At 42.5% G+C, this 15,494-nt stretch overlaps 1 protein-coding gene across 7 annotated transcripts in view; it reads left to right on the forward strand.

The window, feature by feature from the left end:
* Positions 1-15,494, forward strand: part of setd3 (SET domain containing 3, actin histidine methyltransferase) — a 167,679-nt gene that overhangs the window by 119,791 nt on the left and 32,394 nt on the right. For all 7 annotated transcript variants that reach the window (XM_059962375.1, XM_059962352.1, XM_059962356.1 and 4 more), the window contains exons 8-10: positions 4,155-4,269; positions 9,765-9,839; positions 14,077-14,243. In XM_059962375.1, the coding sequence (XP_059818358.1) occupies positions 4,155-4,269; positions 9,765-9,839; positions 14,077-14,243 (357 nt within the window). The remainder of the gene's footprint in view (positions 1-4,154; positions 4,270-9,764; positions 9,840-14,076; positions 14,244-15,494) is intronic.

A 15,494-nucleotide genomic window follows, 5' to 3' on the forward strand; every position in this document is an offset into this window, starting at 1 on the left:
TGCGTTGTCCTGGACGTTCTGAGAATGAGCGAAGGATAGCACGCATCAAAAATGACCTCAAAATCCTCTTTCCTCTAAATGCAACTTTTTGTAAGATGAGAAATACACAAGAAGATTCATTCTGGTTTTTCCGACGTCTGTGTGTAGCTGCTGGTTTTTGCACTGACCATGTTACCTACCAGTGAGTTTTCATTGCACTACATCCAGGTAGAGAGACCTGAGGGACAAAGTGGCCCACTCCTCCTTCTCGTGTTATGGGGATCAAAAAGATGCATCAGAAACATTATTGGGGCACCACAGTAGCATAGTGGTTAGCACAACGTTGTTATAGCTTGGGGGCATCAAAGTTCGAAGTTCAATTCTGGAGTCCTCGGCAAGAAAGTTGCAAGTTCTTCCTGTAAGTTTCCTCCACTTTCAGATGTACCACTTAGTAGGTTAGATGATCATTGTAAATTGTCCAGTGATGAGGCTTGGGGGTTAAATTGATAGGTTGCTCAGCTGTGGACAGGAAGAGTGTGCTCCATAGTGATTTCTAAATAATAAAAAGTAACATTTGGAGTGCATGTTCTGAAGATTACTCCACATTTCTCACTGCTTCATGAGCACCAGATGCAATCTTTATTTTTATCACTAGTAAAAAGAGATCAAATATTGTGGAAATCTCAGCACACTCAATCCTTAGCAGTATAATTTATCTAGATAACACATACAAACAAGCTGGTTGAACTCAGCAGATCGGGCAGCATCTTTTGAAACGAGCAGTCAACGTTTCGGGCCGAGCCCCTTCGTCAGGACTGAAGAAGGAAGGGGCAGGGCTCCCATAAAGAAGGTGGGGGGAGGGGGAAGGTGCCTGGTGAAAAACCAATCGGGAAAGATCAAGGGATTGGGGAGGGGAAGCAGGGAGGGGATAGGCAGGAGAGGTAAAGGAATGTAAGGGGAAAGCATTATGGATAGAAGAAGAAGGCAGAATCATGAGAGAGGTGATAGGCAGCTGGAAGATGAGGCAGAGTGAAACTGGGATGGAGAAAGGGAGGGGGAGGGAATTACCGGAAGTTGGAGAATTCAATGTTCATACCAAGGGACTGGAGACTACTCAGACGGTATATGAGGTGTTGCTCCTCCAACCTGAGTTTGGCCTCATCATGGCAGTAGAGGAGGCCATGTATGGACATATCCGAATGGGAATGTGAAGCAGAGTTGAAGTGGGTGGCAACCGGGAGATCCTGTCTGTTGTGGCGGACGGAGCGGAGGTGCTCGACGAAGCGGTCCCCCAATCTGCGTTGGGTCTCGCCGATGTAGAGGCCGCACCGGGAGTAATGGATGCAATAGATTACCCCAACAGACTCACAAGTGAAGTGTTGCCTCACCTGGAAGGACTCTTTGGGGCCCTGAATGGTGGTAAGCGAGGAGGTGTAGGGACAGATGTAGCACTTACGCTTGCAGGGATAAGTACCCAGGTGGGAGATCTGTGGGGAGGGACATGTGGACCAGGCAGTCGTGGAGGGAATGATCCCTGTGAAAAGCAGAGAGGGGTAAAGAGGGAAAGATGTGCTGAGTGGTGGTCATCTATTGCATCTGGTGCTCCTGCTGCAGCCTCCACTACATCGGCAAGATCCGACACAGATTGGGGGACTGCTTCATCGAGCACCTCCGCTCTGTCCGCCACAACAGACAGGATCTCCCGGTTGCCATTTACTTCAACTCTGCTTCACATTCCCATTCAGATACGTCCATTCATGGCCTCCTCTACTGCCACGATGAGGCCAAACTCAGGTTGGAGGAGCAACACCTCATATACCGTATGGGTAGACTCAAGCCTGTTGGTATGAACATCAAATTCTCCAACTTCTGTTAATACCCTCCCTCTCCCTTCCCCAATCCCACTTTCATTCTGCCTCCTCTTCCAGCTGCCTATCACCTCTCTCATGATTGTACCTTCTTCTACTACCCATAGTGCTTTGCCCTTACATTCCTTCTTCACCTTTCCTGCCTATCCCCTCCCTGCTTCCCCTCACCCACCCCTTGATCTTTCCTCCGATTGTTTTTTCACCTAGCACCTTTCACCCTCCCCCCACCTTCTTTATAGGGCCCCTGCCCCCTCCTTCTTCAGCCCTGACGAAGGGTCTCAGCCCGAAACGTTGACTGCTCGTTTCAACGGATGCTGCCCGACCTGCTGAGTTCATCCAGCTTGTTTGTACATGTTGATTTGACCACAGCATCTGCAGTGTACTTTGTGTAATTTATCTAGTTGATTGTTATTAGTAATCCTTGAGAAACTCCCGAACTATCCTGAGGGCCACAGTTATTCCACTTCTGGCCCAAGGATTGAGGCATGCACTTTAAGGGATTTTTATTGAAGTTGAAAGGTTATGCTAATACCTAATGGTTATACACCTGACAAAGGCTAGCCTCACTCAGGTTCATATTCAGATAGGTATATTGTCATTTACACCTATGTGCAATGAAATTCCTTGCTGTCGTGAAGCTCAGAGTTGGCAGTAATGGTAATAATGAACACAATATGTACAGTGTTAAGTATAAAACAGCAGAGTGGTGAAGAGATTGTAGTGCAAGTTGAAATGCTGAAGTGTTAATAACTGAATATCTGAGAGAGATAAGAGTTATGAGTATGAAAGTATAACAGCACCAGTGGGAAGGGGTTGTGAAGCCGATGATTGCTTCAGAAATCTGATAGTGAGAAAGAAGCTGTTTTGAAGTATAAATGTCTTGCCTTTTAAAATGCTGTGTCTTTTCCCAGAAGGTAGAAGATAGTGAAGGGAATGGCCAGAATGACAGGCATCCTTGACGATGCTGTTAGCCTTTGTGAAGTAACACATCACATAGATGGACTGGAAGGAAGGATTGGGCCGTACTCATCACTCTCTGCAGGTTCTCTTAGTCCACAGCAAGAGCAGTTGCCATGCCAGGCTCATCATGGAGGTTACATGTGTGAGAACTGGAAATCGTCCCTTCAGCATCCCCACGTGAAGTCTTCCACTGATCCCATTTGATCTACTTTACAGATCTACGATTTATTCCTTTCCTGAGAAATATTTGATAGGCTGACATGGTAGCTTAGCAGTGAGCATGACACTGTTACAGCGCCAGCAACCCGGGTTCATTTCCCGCCATTGTCTGTAAGGAGTTTGTCCGTCCTTTCCGGGTGCTCCAGTATTCTCCTACATTCCAAAGTCATATAGGTTAATTGGCCAAATGGGTGTAATTGAATAGTGCAGGTTCATTGGGCTGAAAGGACCTATTATCGTGCTGTGTTTCTTAAAAAAAAAACAAAGTGTTTTCTCATAGCAGAACAACTGGAGTCTGATCTTTTGAATACACCGACAAGTCATGAGAATAGTATCCCGATGAAGGGTTTTGCCCCAAAATGTCTATTGTTTATTCCACTCCATAGATGCTACCTGACCTGCTGAGTTCCCCTCCAGCATTTTGTGTGTGTTACTCTGGATTTCCAGCATCTGCAGAATCTCTTGTGTTTACAAGTAGTGAGAGACCTGGAGGAAATAAAGCTGGTAAAGTCATCTTCCAGAGGTGTCCTCCTTGGTCTTGGCATTCAGTAAAAAGTAGCAGGACTGATGTTACTGGCCTTCAATCCTATTCCTTCTTTCTATGTGATTATCACTGATTCCCTGCCTCAGCTGAAATTTTGTGCCACATCCCATTACCTTTGAGTCCTTCAATATCAAAAAATAATTATTGATTTTGGCTTTATATATTTTCAACAGCTGTGTGTCCTCAGTCCTCAGAAGCAGAAAATTCTGAAGATTCAGAGATTTCTGAGTTGAGAATCTTCTTATCTCAGCTTTAACTGGGATTCCTTTGTGCATCGCCCCCCCCCCCCAATACTAGTGCAGTGTAGAGCTGATAGCTGAAGCATATATATTTCCTGAAATGTAGAATGTGATTTGCAATTGGCTACTTTCCGTCAGTGGTATCACAATGTAAATAGTGTGAATCTTCTATGTGATTTTTGTGTATGAAGAGTAACTGGCTAAATATTCACCCTCAGGGTGTATATTCACATGTGTTTATGCAGTTCCTTCCAAAAAATACAGAATGCTGAAGGATTTGGAAAGCATTAGTTACAAATACTTGCTTTCCAGTTTTGTAACTGCTGTATTCTCTGTTTGTTACAGATGGGCTGTATCTTCAGTCATGACACGCCAGAATCAAATTCCAACTGAAGATGGTTCCCGGGTCACTTTGGCCTTGATACCCTTGTGGGATATGTGCAATCACACCAATGGTTTGGTAGGTGAAAACCTCCATCTACGCAATATGAAAAGCTTAGTTCCACATGATGTAAACAATTGAGCATTCAGTACATTTACCACTTGAAAACAGCCCCTTGACACAGTTTCAGCATTCAGTTTGCCACTAATATTATGTGGTTACCTGTCTTTGCTAATATGAGGGGGTATAATTTAAAGCAATTTAAGAAAGTATAGGGGGGATGTTCTTTACCCAGAGTTATGGCTGCATGGTTTGGCAGTGGCAGAGGCAGATACATTAGGGACATTTCAGAGACTAAGATTTGCATATGAATGATAGGAAAATGGAGAGTTATCTGGAAGTGAAGAGTTCGGTTGATCTTGGAGTAGATTAAAAGGTTGGCACACTTTGTGTGCTGAAGGGCCTGTACTGTTCTGTAATGTTTTATGTTTCTATCCTCATTATTGCAGTCAACAATGAACTGTCTAATTTCTTCCAACAAATTAGTGTGACCCAGCCAACAGATTCCTGCATGAAAGCTTAACCCATGTGCTAGTGGAATCTCACTTGCCATCTGCTTTTAATGAACACTGTAGGACCAATGCAGAGAACCCATTTCCTCAAATGTGGTGTGTAAGAATGAGATTGATAACCTTAAATTTATGACCAGGAGCTGAGGAGGGTAGCTAGTAAGCACTTCATTTTGCAAAGAGCAATATAAATCTGGTGTTCTTCCTCCAATACAACTGTGGATATTGGGACAAAGGATGCTTCAGGAAAAGGTATGATGAACTTTAAGTGCAGCATACAAAGTTCTGGAAGAACTGAGCAGGTCGGACCGTATGTGTGGAGGGAGATGGACAGTCACACTTCGAGTTGTGGCCCGTACTAGGTCAACGTGGTAGTGTGATTGTTCGTGTAACACTATGCAACATCAGCAACCATGTGCTCCAGTTTTCTCCCACATTCCAAAGACATAGATTAGCAAGTTAATTGGTCACGTGAGTGTAATTGGGTTACATAAGCTTGTTTGGCCAGAAAGGTCTGTTACCTTTCTGTATCTCTAGATAAAAATAAGTCTGGACTGGTTGTAGAGTCTCAGCCTGACCCAGTCCTGATGAAGGGTCTCAACCCAAATCATCAAGTGCCTATTTCCCTCCTCAGATGCTGCCTGACCTGCTGAGTTCTTCCAATACTCTGTGTGTTGCTTCAGATTTCAGCTCTGTGTCTCTGTGATGAACCTTTATTCAGTATCATGAAATATTAAGCCAGAAATGGAGTTGCAGCACAAGATCAGCCATGATGTAACTGAATGGCAGCACAGACTTGGGGGGATGAATGGCCGACCCCTGTTCCGGTTTCCCAACAGCGAGTGATATTTGTTGAATTTGCTTAGTTGGTGCACTTCTGCCCAGGTAGAAGGGTTAACTGTCTGGCTACTCACCCATTGTGCATAAATTGCTCGATGAGGTGCAGGGAATCTATTGGGTCTGTGTTTGAGAAGTCACAAACCCCAAATAAAGGATGTAACATGCCATAGCACCCACAGGCACTTTTTACATGTTACTCTATTGTTGTGTCATGAAGATGCCATTTGTTGTAAGTGAACAACATTTGGGGATGGTTGAGTTGAATTGACTTTATTACTTACATCCTTGACATACATGAGTAAAAATCTTTGTTACATCTCCGTCTAAATGTGCAATGTGCTTTGGTAAATTGGTTTATCATTGTCATGTATACAGAAGTCCAGTGAAAAACTGTTTTGCATGCTATCCACACAGATCATTTCATCACAGCAGTGCATTGAGGTAGTGCAGGAGAAAACAGTAACAGAATGGAGAATGGGTTACAGTTACAGAGAAGAGGCAGTGCAGGCTTGCAATAAGGTGCAGGCCAAAATGTGGTTGATTTTGAAGTTATGAGTCCATTTTATTGTACTAAGGGAGTTTTTATTGAAACTGACTCCAAAGAATCAGAACTGAGTTTAATATCACCAAGATATGTTGTTAAATTTGTTATCATTGCAACACCAGTACAGTGCAATATGTAATAATAGAAAAAAAAACTGAATTACAGTAAATATACAGTGCTTACTAAAAGTGTTCACCCACTTAGAAGTTTTTTTACAACATTGAATCGCAGTGGATTTAATTTGGTTTTTTAAAAAATTTGACACTGATCAACAGAAAAAGACCCTTTTGCGTCAAAAACAGATCTCTACAAGGTGATCTAAATTAATTACAAATATAAAACACAAAATAATTGTTTATCTAAGTATTCAGTCCCTTCAAGTCAGTAGATGTACCTTTGCCAACAGTTACAGCCGTGAGTCTGTGTGGATGGGTCTCTATCAGCTTTGCACATCTGGACACATAGAAACATAGAAAACCTACAGCACAATACAGGTCCTTCGGCCCACAAAGTTGTGCCGAACATGTCCCTTCCTTAGAAATTACTAGACTTCCCCATAGCCCTCTATTTTTCTAAGCTCCTTGTACCTATCCAAAAGTCTCTTAAAAGACACTACAATTTTTCCCCATTCTTTTTTCCAAAACTCCTCAAGCTCTGTCAGATTACATAAGGATTGTGATTTCAAGTCCAGCCACAAAGGATTAAGGTCTGGACTCTAGCTTGGCTACTGCAGAATGTTAACTTTTGTTTTTAAAGCCATTCCTGTACAGCTTTGGCTTTATGCTTGGGGTCATTGTCTTGGTGGTAAACAAATCTTCTCCCAAGTCCTAGTTCTCTTCCAGACTGCTTCAGGTTTTCCTCCAGGATTTCCTCTATTTTGCTGCATTAATTTTACCCTCTACCTTCACAAGCCTTCCAGGATCTGCTACAGTGGGGCATCCCCGCACCATGATGCAGCCACCACCATGCTTCACGGTAGAGATGGTATGTTTTTGATGATGTGTGGTATTTAGCTTATGCCAAACATAACGCTTAGTCTGATGGCCAAAAAGCTCAATTTTGGTTTTATCAGACCACAGAACCTTCTTCCAACTGACTTCAGAGTCTCCCATATGCCTTCTGGCAAACTCTAGCTGAGATTTCATGAGAGTTATTTTCAACAGAGGCTTTCTCTTTGCCACTCTCCCATAAAGCTGCGACTGGTGAAGCACCTGGCAACAGTTGTTGTGTGTGCGGTCTCTCCCATCTCAGCAACTGAAGTTTGTAACTTCTCCAGAGTTGTCCTGCATTTCTTGGTGGCCTCACTCACTAGTCCCCTTCTTGCACGGTCACTCAGTTTTTGAAGACAACCTGCTCTAGGCAGATTTACAGCTGTGCCATATTCTTTCCATTTTTTTGATGATTGACTTAACAGTGAGGTGAAGTGAGGGCCGCTGCGGGTCAGAGTTAACCATGGATATTGCGTCCTAGCTGTCTAGGTACACAAGTCTGGGCAGTACAATATGGAGACCAAGCTGTTGCCCATGTAGCAAGCTCCCCCTCTCCACACATCTGATGAACCCAAAGGAATGGCAAAGACCGATACAGTTCAGTACGAACAGCTTTGCAGGAGTTGCTGGTCAGCGTTGAACTCAACCTAGGATTGCTTTACGGACTCCAGCTCCAGATTGTTCCCTCGTGGTTTTCTCCCGAGGCCCTCCCCATGAGTGGGTGTTGCCACAAGGCAGCTGAGGTTTGAGATCAGAGTTTTCCTTCTCTGAGATGAGCTGCCAACCACAGCTGACAAGCCCCATCTGTCCAAAGTGACTGGTACTCCAACGGATATTCAGTGACTTGGAAATTTTCAAGTATTCATCTCCTGACTTTGCTTTTCAATAACCTTTTTGTGGAGTTCCTTGGCGTGTTATTTTGTCTTCATGTTGTAGTTTTTGCCTGAATACTGACTCACCAGCAGCTGGACCTTCCAGATACAGGTGTATTTTTACTATAGTCAATTGAGACACCTTGACTGCACACAGGTGATCTCCATTTAACTAATTACGTGACTTCTAAAACCAATTGACTGCACCATTGATGATCTGCTGTGTCATATTAAAGGAAGTGAATACTTATGCAATCAATTATTTTGTTTTATATTTGTAATTTATTTAGATCACTTTGTTTTCACTTTGACACCAAAGAGTCTTTTTCTGTTGATCAGTGTCAAAAAAGCTAAGTTAAATCTACTATGAATCAATGTTGTAAATAAAATATGCAAACTTCCAAGGGTGTGAATATTTATTATAAGTACTGTATATATTCAATAATTATGTTTGTTAAGTTGTGCAGAAGTAGAAACAATAATGTAGTGAGGTAGTGTTCATGGGTTCAGTTTCCATTCAGAAGTCTGATGGCAGAGTTGAAGAAGCTGTTCCTCAATCATTGAGTGTATGTCTTCAGACTTCTGTACCTCCTTCCTGATGGTAGCTATGAGAACAAAAACTGACCTGAGTGATGGAGGTCATTAATGATGGATGCCGCCTTTCTGAGGCACCGCTCCGTGAAGATCGATAAACTATCATTTGTTTTTGTCTCGTGATATATGGAAAGAAGACATATTTCCCCTACGATAGAGTGGATGTGCAGAGGATGTTTCCATTAGTGGCAGAGTCTATGATTAGCGGGCATAGCCTCAGAATACAAGGACATTCCTTCAGAACAGAGAAGAGGGGGAATTACTTTAGCCTCAGGGAGGTAAATCTGTAGAATTAATTTCCAAAGACAGTTGTGAAAGCTAAGTCATTATACTTAAAGGTTTACAGGTTTGAGATCAGTTTGTTTATTCATTAATGTGCTGTGTCGTATGATGTAGGTGATCATGCTCTTTCCATGACCATGATTGTTCTTGGCAAATCTTTCTACAAAAGCAGTTTGTCGTTCTTCTGGGTAGTGTCCTTACAAGTCTGGCAAACCCAGCCATTATCAATACTCTTCAGAGATTGTCTGCCTGGCATCAGTGGTCGCATAACCAGGACTTGTGAGATGCACCAGCTGCTGATATGATCATCCACCAACTGCTCCCATGACTTCACTAGACCCTGATTATGGGCAAGAGGGTGCAGCTTAGCAGGTACTACACCTTGTCCAAGGGGACCTGCAGGTTAGCGGAGGGAAGGAGCGCCTTACACCTCCTTTTGAGAGAGATGCATCTCAGTAAGATCGTCAAAGGTTAGGGGGGATCTTTTTTTTTTGCAAACTTCTTGCTCGTCAATCTTTGTGTGTAGTTTTTCATTGATTCCATTGTATTTCTTTGTTCTACTGTGAATGCATGCATGCATGAAAATAAATCTCAGGGTTATATATGGTGATATGTATGTATTCTGATGATAAATTTACTTTGAACTTTGAGAAGTCTGAAGAATGGGGTTGAAAGGAAAAAATAATCGGCCATGATGAAATGGTGGAACAGACTTGATGGACTGAATGGCCTAATTCTGCTCCTGTGTCTTCTGGCCTTATGCTGTTTTAAACACACAGGTCATTTAATCCATATCCTAAATTATTACAAAAACTTGGGAGATCCCTGTTTTCTGTGCAACTTCTATATACACCCTCTTTACGTTCAGCTCTTCCCTTTGTAGATCACAACTGGATACAATTTGGAGGATGACAGATGTGAATGTGTGGCTCTGCAGGATTACAAAGCTGAAGACCAGGTATGGAAGAAAATTATAGGTTTCATATTTCTCAAGGGATTTGTAAAGAAAGCAGCATTAGCATCATCGCATTATAGTAATGGTACTTGTAGGCAAGGATAAAATACTTGTGTTTTTTACAGAAATGGCATTCGGTGCAGAGAAGTTGAGAATCTGCTTTTTCTGGGATGAATTTATTTAAATCTAAACTCTAGACAAATAGGACAACGAGACTGGGGATGTGGGGAAAAATAACTTGAGCAGTTTTGAGGGTTTAAATGCTAACCCTCACCTTTGTCAATGCCTGTGCTTCATTTCCCACACTGTTTTTTGCTTAAATGTGTTACTGTTTCAGTAGGACTTCCCACAGTTTTTACACATTGTCTAAAAATGCATCAAGCTTGGGTTAAAGTGAAAGTCTTGTCTGAACACTCAGCTCATGATGAGCCCAGACTCTTCATGTAGGTAATTGAAGTCACAAAGTGAACATTCAGGAGCTTATCATGGAGAAGTTACCCAAATCAAACTTGCTGCAGCTTGGGGTCGGACCTATGTACCTTACTAGCTTAAAGTATACAGGGGAATACTAGTGAAAACTGTCATTGGGGTTGTTTGCTGAACATTTAAGCTACATTGGAGTGCATTGGCATAAAGTGTGAACAGTATCTGCTCTATATTGCCAAGTACCACCATCTTTAGTTAATCAATGAAAAATATATATGAACCTGTTTGGATCTTGTTGACCACACTTCCAGTGTAAAGACCCTGAACAATCTTTTATTTTTACTATTCTTCTATATACACTTATACTCCAACTAAATACTCTATTAAGTACATGGATAGGAGGGGTGTAGAGACCTGTGGTCCAGATACAAGATGATGCAACTAGGCAGAATGACAGTTTGGCACAGACTAGATGGACTGAATGGCATGTTTCTGTACAGTAGTATATTTGTGCATAATAATTTAAAGAAGATGGGAACTTGTTTCAAATTTTAAAAGATCATATGCAAAATTTAATAATGCAGGTTTGTGTTTGTGTAAAGTCTTGAACAAAGTAATCTTGATGCGTACTTGGATCAAAAAGGTTTACAGGAATGTGGGCCAATCATGGGCATATGGTTCTAGCTTAAACAGGAATCTGAATTGGGCCTAAGCACCTATTTCTGTTCTGTACTACTGTATGACTCTATCATTTGAAAAGATCTCAAGGCACTGAACAGCAATGTCATAAAACAAAACTTGACAAGTATTAGTACCAATGATCAAAATTTGGTTGTTAAAAAGCATCTTTTTAGGAATGAAAAGTCATTGAGCAGAGGTTGATAGGTTCTTGATTAGTCAGGGTGTCAAATGTTACCGAGAGAAGGCTGGAGAATGGGGTTGAGAGGGATAATAAATCAGCCATGATGGAAAGGCAGAGCAGGCTCGAGTGGCCTTATTCTGCTCCCATGTCTTACGGAAAAGGTAGAAAAGGTATGAGATTTAAGAAGCCAATTCTGGACCTTAAAGACTCAATAGATGAAGCCATGACTACCAGTAATACTTCATAAAGGTAGTTACAAACCTTTTGTGATTGTGAGATCTTCCAAACCACTTACACCCAGTAAAGTACTTTTAAAATGTTGTTGCTGCAGTGATATGAGAGATGTGACAGTTAATTTTTATGTAGCTGTAAAATAAATTAATCAAATCATCTGATATTTGATGAGATGATTATTGATCAGAACGGAAATAAAACAATTCCCATTCTCCTCTCTATGGTCAGATGGGCCTCAGTTTAAAAGTCCCAATCAGTATGAGTCACCTTGGATAAATAGTTCAGTGCTTGTTGCTGTCAGCCCAGGGGATAAAGCCTTCACCTCCGGAGACCAACAGGAAGTCATGAGATAATTTACATAGAGCCATCAAACTGGCAACACAAGAACAAAATCCAGTCACAACTCTGCGACAATGACACACGCAGCGTATGGCAAGGACTGCGTACCATCGCGGACTTCCAAGAGGGAACACAGCAGTACATCCACCTCGCTCACAGACAAGCTGAATGCTTTTTATGCTTGATTTGAGATTGATAGGACTGAACCCCCGAGGAGAGCTGCCGACAAGACCTGCGTCTTGGTCATCTCCGTGGCTGAGATACGTAGAACATTTCAATATGTCAACAACCACAAGGCAGTGGGGCCGGACGGCATCCCAGGGCGCATCCTTAAAGTGTTTGCTGAACAGCTGGCTGGTGTGTTTACGGACATTCTTAATTTCTCCCTCTCTCCGAGTGTAATGCCCACCTGTTTCAAATCATCCATCATTGTCCCTGTACCTAAGAACACTAAGGTAGCATGCCCTGTCACACTCGCCTCAATAATAAGTAAATGCTTTGAGAGGCTAGTTAAAGACTACATCTGCAGTGTGCTGCCACCCAGACTGGACCCCCTACAATTCGCCTATTAATGGAACTGGTCTACCAATGACGCCACAGCCACAGCACTACAGTCCATCCTCCCTCACCTGGAGAAGAGTGATGCATACGTTAGAATGCCATTCCTGGACTACAGTTCCCATAATTCCCTCCAGTCTAGACAGGAAGCTCAGAGACCTTGGCGAGCACCCCACCTTGTGCTGCTGGATCCTAGACTTGCCACTGGGATCGTTGAAGGAGGTAAGGATGGGCTCCCTCACCTCTACCTGTCTGTCCCTCAACACAGGTGCCCTCCAGGGTTATGTTCTGATTCCCCTTCTCCACTCCCTTTACACCCACAACTCTGCTGCAACACACAGCTCCAATCCGCTGATCAAATTCGCAGACTTTGATCAGTCTTATTTCTACCGGTGATGAGACAGCCGACAGAGGAGAGGTTGACACCCTGACGCAGTGGTGCCGTGATAACAACCTCTCCCTCAATGTCCAAAAATCAAGAGAGCTGATTGTGGATTACAGAAAAAATGGAGACAAGCTCACCCTGATCAACATCAATGGATCTGCTGTTTTGCAGGGTGAGTAGTTTCAAATTCCTCAGTATACACGTCACTGATGATCTCACCTGAACTGTACACACTGGCTTTGTAGCAAAAAAAAAGCACAAGTGCGTCTCTTCCACCTCAGGCGACTGAAGAAATTCTGCATGGACCCCCAAATCCTTAAGACCTTTTACAGGGCACCATTGAGACCATACTGACTGGCTGTATCACCACCTGGTACAGGAACTGCACCAGCCTTGATCACAGGGCATTTCAGAGAGTGGTATGGACAGCCCAGCACATCTGTGGATGTGAACTTCCCTCCATTGAGGACATTTATAGCAGCAGGTGCAGAAAGAAGGCATGAAAGATCACTGGAGACACCAGTCACCCCAACCATAAACTGTTTCAGCTTCTTCCGTCTGGCGAACGGTATCACGGCATTAAAACCAGAAACAACAGGCTACGGGACATCTTTCTACAAGCCATTAGACTTTTGAATTCACATGTCCGTACACTGTGACACACAAAGATTTTTACTTCCTCATGTTGTGGTATGGATGTAAGATTTAAATAAATTCTAAATTATGGAACAATGCTTTATTAGTATGTTCCTGAAATAATAACCTGGATGACAATGATCAGATTTTTAGGATTAAAGATGCTAAGAAGCTAGACTAAGAAATTAGACTATTGAAGTATAAGGCACCATGGGAGGGTTAGCACAATTCTATTAGAACTCGGGGCATCAAAGTATGGTTTTTGATTCTAGCACCATCTGTAAGGAATTTGCATGTTCCTCCCCATAACTGTGTGGGTTTTCCATGGGTTCTCTGGTTTTCTCCAACGGTCCAAAGGTGTTCCAGTTAATAAGTTATTTGGTCATTGTAACTTATCCTGTGATTTGGCTAAGGTTAAATAGGTGGGTTGCTAGGCAGTGCAGTTTAGTATTTTAGTTCATTCCTATAATTGCCTTGTTTGCTCATTCTGTTTCAAGAGATTTTTCGTTGTATAGTTCAAACAATGAAAACATTTCACTCTTGTGCCTCTGCATTTCGTTAGTTATTTACGATAAGTTTTCTTTTTAGAGTTCCCTGTAAAAAGGAGTTGAAAATACAGTAAGCCTTGAATCCTTTTAGGAAAATGTATTTGCAAGTTAAGCCAAGACTGCTTAAAAACTCTTATTCAAATAGGAGACTTTCTCTCTGAGCACTAAGATCTGAGACTTGGAGTTGCATGGTTACGGTAATTTGCCAAATAGTCTGTACTCAGCTCACACAGAAAATACTCAATTTTTCAGATCTACATTTTCTATGGGACTCGATCCAATGCTGAATTTGTGATACACAATGGATTTTTCTTCAATAATAACTCTCACGATAGAGTGAAGATAAAACTGGGAGTAAGTAAAAGTGACCGACTCTACGCAATGAAGGCGGAAGTTCTAGCACGTGCTGGTATTCCAACGTAAGTACCCTATAACGGTGTTCTTTCCCTTTCTCATCGTTCTGTTATTTTTGTGTTTGTTGCTGTACTAATCGTTGTATTTACCATTTATTATCAAGTATGTTGTTTATTCTCTGACTGGCACAAGAGCAAGGAATCAAAGCACCTTGATGGAAATGAGAATAAGCTGTTCTGATTTTCTGTCACAGTCCTAGCCTTTTGGCCCAATGAGCCTGCTCCAAACAGAAATCAATTGACACTCATCCAAATAAACTTACCTAAATAAACACTATGGTGGCCTAGTGGTTGGCACAACACTATTACAGCTTGGAGCGTCGGAGTTGTCCATAAGGGGATTGCACGTCCTCCCACAGTGACTGCATGGATTTGCTCTGGGTACTCTGGTTTCTTTCCACAGTTTGAAGATGTACCAGTCAATAGGTTAATCAGTCATTGCAAATTGTCCTGTGATTAGGCTAGGGTTACTTAAGTGGGTTGCTGGGTAGTGTGGCTTGTTGGACCAGAAGGGCCTGTTCTGTACTGTTTCTCTAAATAAAATAAAATAAAATGAGTTAATTAATCCCACATTTCCATCAACTGCTCTTAGATTCTACTCACTAGTTATGCACCAGTTCTCTTCCCTGAGAGTATATTGCTTTATAAGTAATAAACATATTACTCAATAATAAGTATACTGCGTTATATACTGTTGTGGGAGATGTCCTCCCAAGGGGATGCCACGGAGACTGGCTTACTGGCACTGAACATGGGTCTGTGCTGCAGAAAGGGAAAAGGGAGAAGAAGGGAGCAGTAGTGATAGGGGATTCAATTGTCAGGGGATGTGAACGGGATGCCCGAATGGTATGTTGCCTGCCTCTCAGGTCAGGACGTCTTAGATCGCCTCGACAACATCTTGGAGAGAGGGAAAGCAGCCAGATGTCTTAGTACATATTGGTACCTATGACATAGGAAGGAAGAGCAAAAAGGTTCTGAAAAAGGAATTTAGAGTGCTAGGCTGAAAAATGAGTAGCAGGACCTCCCAGATAGTAATTTCTGGATTGCTACCTGTGTCACTTGACAATGAGGGTAGAAACAGGATGATTTGGCAAGTTAATGTGTGGCTAAGAAGCTGGTGCGGGGGCATGGCTTCGGGTTCTTGGGTCATTAGGATCTCTTGTGGAGGAGGTATGACCTGTTCAAATGTGATGGGTTGTACCTGAAACCGAGGCAAATGAATATTCTTGCAGGCAGGTTTGTTAGAGCTGTTAGGGA

This window comes from Hypanus sabinus, chromosome 2, assembly GCF_030144855.1.
Source record: "Hypanus sabinus isolate sHypSab1 chromosome 2, sHypSab1.hap1, whole genome shotgun sequence".
In the NCBI taxonomy this organism is placed as follows: domain Eukaryota; kingdom Metazoa; phylum Chordata; class Chondrichthyes; order Myliobatiformes; family Dasyatidae; genus Hypanus; species Hypanus sabinus.